The sequence below is a fragment of the Schistocerca americana genome, chromosome 3 (assembly GCF_021461395.2).
Source record: "Schistocerca americana isolate TAMUIC-IGC-003095 chromosome 3, iqSchAmer2.1, whole genome shotgun sequence".
Taxonomy (NCBI): Eukaryota; Metazoa; Arthropoda; class Insecta; order Orthoptera; family Acrididae; genus Schistocerca; species Schistocerca americana.
The window spans coordinates 534,980,893-534,988,514 of record NC_060121.1 but is presented as its reverse complement, the minus strand read 5'-3'; the positions used below and the strand labels follow the sequence as shown (position 1 = coordinate 534,988,514).

At 37.9% G+C, this 7,622-nt stretch overlaps 1 protein-coding gene across 1 annotated transcript in view; it reads left to right on the top strand.

Moving 5' to 3' along the window:
- The window catches only part of LOC124606962 (dynactin subunit 2), a 56,909-nt gene extending 51,353 nt beyond the window's left edge, over positions 1 to 5,556 (top strand). Inside the window, exons 6-9 of the mRNA XM_047139100.1 lie at positions 1 to 30; positions 2,456 to 2,665; positions 4,885 to 4,987; positions 5,114 to 5,556. The exon at positions 1 to 30 is cut by the window's left edge and continues 199 nt beyond it. Coding sequence (XP_046995056.1) covers positions 1 to 30; positions 2,456 to 2,665; positions 4,885 to 4,987; positions 5,114 to 5,295 — 525 coding nt within the window. The 3' untranslated portion in view covers positions 5,296 to 5,556. The remainder of the gene's footprint in view (positions 31 to 2,455; positions 2,666 to 4,884; positions 4,988 to 5,113) is intronic.
- Positions 5,557 to 7,622: the final 2,066 nt, after the last annotated feature.

The window sequence follows — 7,622 nt, the reverse complement described above, 5'->3', positions numbered from 1 at the left end:
ACAGTACTTGGCCCAGAACCAGTAAAAGCGGTTTGTTTTTTTCATTTGCTATAAAACTCAGAAATTGCAGAAAAAGTTAATGTGCTTAGTCTGTATTGTGATGGGATATTAAAGATGTGAATACTTATCTTTAACAGTCAAAGTTTGAGACATATTGATTTTTCACTAGCTTTGTGTGCTAATGAATAAATATTTGTAAACTGTTTTGATGTATTCTATCCCATTATGACTTTGTATGAGTGCTTCATCAGCAGATAGATCGGTGTAGACTGACACGGGATAAGGAATATATAATTTTGTCCTTTTTTTCCACTATGGTTCTTCTGGAACTTCAAGAATTACCTAGTTATATTTACTAAAAGGAAATGTATCATGACATTCATTAAAATGACAATGTTTAGACTCAACAAGCTGGTCTTTGATGGAGCAACAGCATTCTCTTGTAATCTCTCTTAAGAATTTCTCAATTATATCACTTTCTGAATAACAATGACTGCACAAAAACTAAATTATTGTGAAGTAAATGCAGAATTTTGAAAAGTTTGTTCCAGAATTAAGAACTTCACGTTGTACTCACAATGGATTTCCTACCCGGTGTTTTATACTAATCTGCACTGTTTAGTTTTACATTAAAGAGCATTTCTTAAACTATTTTTTGTACATGGTTGTCATAATTGTTCAAACATTTGTCATAGTGGAAAACCAACTTTTCTATGCCCTCATTATAGAAAGATGCCGCCGTCGAAGACAGTCACGCCTGAACACCATTTTTTCTTAGTTTTTTGTCTGTTTAGTTCCTTCCAGAGGTGAAAAAGTCAGTGTGGTACACAGAGAAAACTTTGGCACACAGTTGAAAACAAAAGGCATGGAATACTTGATTCATCACAATGTGTGTCGTCATTTTGTTGGTGTCACTCAAAACTTTATTCAACAATTCGGTACGTAGCAGTTAGATCACCCACTGTACAGCCCTGATCTCATACCGTCTATCACTTCTTCTTGAACCTGAAGTGTGATTTAGGAGGAAGGTGCTTTGATAGTGGTGGTGACACAAAAATCAGCGTTCAGCAGTTACTGTCTTTGCTGATGGCATCTTCCTCTCATGAGGGATAGAAAAGTTGGCTTCCCATTGTGACAAATATGTGAGCAAGGATGGCAACTATGTAGAACACTAGTTTAAGAAATGCTCTTTCTTGTAAAAATAAATTTTGGTTCCAAATAAAGTTTTTGAGTTTTTTTCCGAAGCAGTACTTACTTTCTGGACATGTCTTGTTTGATGGCATACAAAATGTAGTTCATTGATCACACTCTTGGGACTCTGGAGTGGAATAAAGTATTTTGCTTTTCATCCATTTTTCAGTGATAGTTTTCAGTTTATTTATTGGCACTGTGTAGGCACTTTTGGGATAGTTTATTGAAGTTGACAAGGCCAAGATATTAGTAGCAGTTATGGATCTTTGCATGCCTAGCTTAGTGCATGTTAATTGTATGTGCACTTCTTGTGTTATACTTACGGATTAACGTTCTTATGTCATACTTGTGTTGGTTTCCTTTAAAAATGGAAGGCAGATACAGACATTTGTTGGAAGTAATCTTTACATGATTCACGTGGGCTGAGTCATGCAGTGAACCTGATAACTTTCCTTTTACATTTAAACAGTAACTTTGAATGCACAGAACTACTTCATAGTAGTATTCCTTGATTCAGATGAAAGTGGAAGACTGCAGAATAGCATACTATTAGACTTTTCAACAACATTGCTCCACGGCATGTACTAATCTGCCTTATACCTTCCCTATGCGAAATCCTAATAGCTTTACTGTACAGAGTATTCAGATGAAATCTCTTCAATTTTATTGTTATTTTTCTGTTGTACTGACTTTGCTTGAAACCTGGCAATACTTAGCTCCATTGCTATCCCCATACTGTGTTGCACATTTTTGCTATTGGTATAAAGTGAGGAGTGTTATCTGCATATTGCACTGTATCACATGATACAATTGTAGGTTTATTATTTTTTATGTAAATAATGGATCGGGAAGGTCCAAAAACAGATCATGCGATTAAACCTGTTGTAACTGAAAGACACTCTGATTTTTTATTACTTATCCCCATTCACTCTTTCCTATTATCCAAGTAAGACTGCATTAGACATAGAGCATTTTCTCCCACTCCTTAGTGGTGTTTTGTTGATTAGAAATCGTAATCAGATGCTTTTCTTATGCCCAACAGTGCTGCACAGCTTATGTCTTATTTTTCAAAGCAGTTATATACTTTTATCATCACGCTCTCGTAATATTAGCTCATCTTCTTATGTGTACAGCTTTCTGTTGTTTTTGATATTATATGTACAAATGATGCTGGTAAATAGTTATCCATAAATGCCACAGCATTACAATTAAGCATATGCTATGCATGCTACAGTTACTACACTGCATGAATACCTTGCTCCAGGTGGGTCTTACAACACAAGACATCGGTGGACAGAGAGATGCTCCTAATGGTCTGTTGGAAATAACTCAGCAGTTGAGTGCTCGTGTTGCACTTCTGGATAATTCTCGTCTTGATCTGGCTGAATCCCGGCTTGCAGCTCTCTCTGCCAAAATGGATGCACTAGCTGAAAAGGGGCAGACTGCAACTCAATCTGCTGACAGGGATGCTAAGGTAATACCATTGATTTGCTGATGCCTTTTTAAATGGTAAGCCATTCTAGTGCCACAGAGCATACCCTGCACTAGGAAGCAAGCTCTGGTTGTAGTACAAGTGACTTTCACCCTATGATAAAGTTTCTGTTTTAGCACTTAGAGTTGCTGAAAAAGTCTGCAGCAGATCTGCAAACATCTATGGCTAGGTGTTTTAACATGCCACAACTCAACACATGGTATATCATAGTATTGCAGGTGTATAATGTAACTGGATAGAAAAAAATCTACTTACCACATGGTGGCAGGAGAACACACACAAAAGGAGGTTATACTTATGCAAGCTTGCAGAGCCAGTGGCTCCTCCTTCCAGCAGAAGGGCTGAAGGGGAAGGAAGAGGGGTGAAGGAAAAGGACTGAAATGTTTTAGGAAAAGAAGTAGATTTTGGATAAATCACCCAGAACCCCAGGTCAGGGGAGACTTGCCAGACAGGATGAGAAGGAAAGACTGACTGACTGGAGAATGCACCAGACGAGATTTGAAGACTTGAAAGCTTAAAGGTGACAGACAGGGTAGTATGCAAGGCAAAGATTGCTGCTAAAACATCGTGCACAAGTTAGTATAAGTGAAAAGCGTAGTGAATGGTACGTAACAGAGATGGGAGGGGTAAGACAAAAAATAGATACATCAGAAAATGAAAGATGTCCTCACTGAAGGTCAACACACCTCTGGCCACATTAAATCTACAAACAAGCAACAGTACTTAAATTTTGACAGTTGCCATTCTTTCCATGTCAGACGTTCCCTACCATACAGCCTTGGCATTCTAGGCAAATGTATTTGTTCGGATGCAGACTCTTTACAGCAATACACTAAAATTCTCATCTGGGCCTTCACTGGATGTAATTACCCCACCATCCTAATTCAAGAGCAGATTTCCCAGGCCATCACATCCAATCCTGGTACTACTGATCCTTCCAAACAACTTCGGAGCACACCACTTGTCACTAAGTATTATCCTGGTCTTGAATGTATTAATCAGCTACTTAGACGAGGCCTTGGCTTCCTAAAATCATGACCTGAAATGAGATCCATTCTGTCTGAGATTTTGCACACAGCACCTGGAATAGCTGTTTGTTGCCCTCCCAGTCTCCAAAATATCCTTGTCAGATCGTATGCTCCTTCTGCACCATCTCCTTACCCTATGGCTCCAACCCCTGTGATTGTCGCTGCTGCAAGACTTGACCTATGCATCCTCCTACCATCACCTCTATCCACCCTGTAATTGGAAAGACATACTATCAAAGGGAGAGCCACCTGTGAAATAACATGTCATATACCAGCTGTTATGTAAACATTGTTTGGTCTTTGATATCAGCATGACTGCCACAGTTATCAGTTTGGATGAATGGCCATAGGCAGAGGGTGTAAACTAGAAACACACACTATCCTGTTGCAGAGAACACTCTACAACATTACAATCATGACCTCAGTACCTGTTTCGTCGCATGTGCCATCTGGATTCTTGCCGCAGACACGAATATCTCATAACTCCAACAGTGGTAACTAATGCTACAACATGTCCTTGGTTCTTGCCATCCACGTGGGCTTAATTTATGTTAACTTCTAATGTCTCCGCTTTTCTTCTCAGTACTATTTCTTTCTTTACTCCATTTAATTTTTTACATCTTTCATTTTCTGACCTGTCTCTTTTTCGCCATCCCCTTCCCACCTTTGTTACATACAGCGCACACTTAGCTTTTCACTCATAGTAACTTATGCACGATGTTTTGGCAGTACTTTCTGTCTTGCATATTACCCTGTCATCCACCTTTAAGCTCTCGGGTTTTCAAATCTTGTCCGGTGCAGTCCTGAACAATCAGTCTTTCCTTCTCATCCCATCTGGTAAGTCTCCCCAGACCCGCGATTCTGGTTGACTTTTCCAAAATTTACCCCTTTTCCTGAACCTCTCCCCTTTGACCCTTCTGTGGGAAGGAGCAGCCACTGGCTCTGAAAGCTTTCGTAAGTATAACTTTCTTTTAAGTGCGTTTTCTCCTGCTGCCACTTGGAGGGTAGATTTTTTTATCTACTCAGTTAAATTATATTGTCAAAAATTAATTATTTTTGATGTTATAGAAATTTGTTGCATTAATCCATAGAGATTGTACCTTGCATGACTTATGCCTAATACAGAACTTGGTTTGTGTACAGATTTTTTAAAAATTGTTTAATTTTTCCCAGATTATGGAATTGTATGATTTGGTTAAGAAAAGTGGTGACATGTCTCAAATGCTACCACAAATTGTTGACCGCATGTTAGCTCTGGAAACGCTTCATCATCAAGGTAATTTCACTGTTTCAGAAGTTTATGATTTAATGTGGCAGTACAAGTAGGCAATATGACATCTGGATTATGACTGGATTTAATTGTGCTTTTTGATCTAACTGTCGTGTGTGTCCTTATTTTCAGCTGTTGATTTCAGCAAGTCATTAGGTCAGTTAGAACTAATACAGCAGCAGATAACAACAACACTGCAAAATAATGAAGACCTAATAAAGCAAGTTCAGCAGACCTGTAGCCAGAATTTGGAATCTATCAAGAAGAATCTAGGTAACTTAGATGCGAGAGTGGATGCTTTAAAAAAGAAATGAAATTTAATTCTGTAAGATGGATGTACTTTTCTTTACTGTTGTAAAGATGCACCATAAGTTTCCAGTCTATTTATTACATTAAAAAGTACTTATGCAAGAAATGAAATAATTTTGTGAAAAGCTTCAGCCACATTTAATTTTTCCAGGCGGCAATTACTGTCAATAATGTAACAGTATTGTGAAAAATAATATTTTTCTTGCTTGTAAATGCAAAACAAGATAAAAAGCTTAGCTTTCATGTTTGTAATATTTCCACTAATAAACTATTATTTAAGAAAAGACCAGAAAAAATCCTTGTGTATCATATGCTGTTTTCCTGTTGTTCATGTTGAAAGTTTCTTATTTACTACTTTTATTACATTTATTATATAGGCCACACGCCCATCAACCCACCTGAGGTTCAGGAAAAAATACTTGGTTGCTTGACCATTGCAGAAAAATATTTTATACCTGGTGGTTGAATTCCCTAATGTTTAGTGGGCTCAAAAACATTTTTAAAAATTTTTTCAGGACACACACACACACACACACACACACACACACACACACGATTTATTATTTGTATTGTCTGTAAAAGACATCCACATGTAATGAAACTTTGCAGTCATTTCAGTTACTCAAAATAAATTTGGGGAAACAGACCTTGTTTTACACAGTGTTCTCTTCTGTTTTGGTTTCCTTTTACATATCCGTTTACACAGAATCTTTGTCAGGTATCTCAATGGAATGCTGCAAGAAAATCGATAACTAACAGCAGACGATAATGACCGAGAAAAATGAAATGGGTACATTGTGACCCAGTTAAATCACGTACTAAACATAAGTTAGCTTGTAACTGCGTGCCAGTAACCTGAATCCATTTTTTAGAAATTGTTATTAAAAAGCAATTCCTGCACTATTTACACAAAATTTGATGATGATAAATGTCAAGAATGAAGAATTTCTTTTTAATGGAGTCCTCTAACTCTAGACTTAGGAATAATAAAAGTAAATTGTCAGTGTCAGTACTGAGCATTAAAAATCAGAAAAAACGAAGTTTGTGGAAAGAGTGAAAATTTCCATTCCCAACTTCCCTGTAGCCCTTTGAGAGTGTGTGTGTGTGTGTGTGTGTGTGTGTGTGTGTGTGTGTGTGTGTGTGTGTGCGCGCGCGCGCGCGCATTCTGAGTTTGGGGCTGGTGAGTACCACACACATTGAATAACAACAAAAATAATCAATTTTTGAAAATATAATGTAATTGGATGGATAAAAAGATCTACTCGCCAAGCTGTAGCAGGAGAACACATCCATAAAAAATGTTTTACTTATGCAAGCTTTTGGAGCCGGTGGCTTCTTCTTCTTCTTATAGAAGTTTTGAAGGGGAAAGAAGAGGGGTGAAGGGAAAGGAACTGGAGAGGTTTAGGACAAGGGGTAAAGTTCAGAAAAGACACCCAGAACCCCAAGTCAGGGGAAAATTACCAGGTGGTAAGTCCATTCGGTAACTCTCACCTGACCTGGGGTTCTGCGTGACTTTTCTGAACTTTACCCCTTCTTCGAAACCTCTCCAGTTCCTTTCCCTTCACTCCTCTTCCTTCCCCTTTAAACCCTTCAGCCGGAAGAGCTACAAAAGCTTGCACGAGTGAAATCTTTTTTATGTATGTGTTCTCCCGCTGCTGCTTGATGAATAGACTTTCTATCTGTCCAGTTGCATTGCATTAACCTCTAATATTAAAAACTGGGGCACCACCACTCAAGGTTTGTAATACTTGCCCAGATAGTGCAGAGTTAACTATTTTCTCATTGGTCCATAAATAATACCTTAGATTTCAGATTCACAGACTTATTATTTAATGCATTTAATTCTGTTGGAAATAAATACCAAATGTAAATCAGTCATATAGAAAAGTCGGGGGAACTCAAATGACAGAATACTGTTGTGGTATATGAAGAAAAGAGTGACACTTCGAGAATTTTCTCTCTTTACATCTGGGTCATTCCATACCAAGAGGTTCAGGAAAAAATACTTGGTTGCTTGACTATTTTAGAAAAAAATTTGATACCTGGTGGGTGGATTCCCTAATGTTTAGTGAGCTCAATAACATTTAACATTTAAAAATTTTTATCCTCATTTATGAACTTGTTTACTACATTTTCTCCCACTGACAAGCAGCAGAGCACCCCGATAGATGACCGGTATTGTCATCTACTTCATCACATCAACTCACTCACTAAAACTCAGCAAAACCAGATCCTTTACATCATGATGCACCTGGAGTCTTCATACTTCCAACAGCATAAAAAAAAGTATGACTGGATATCAAAGAAATGTCCAAAGAGCTCACCGCAGCAT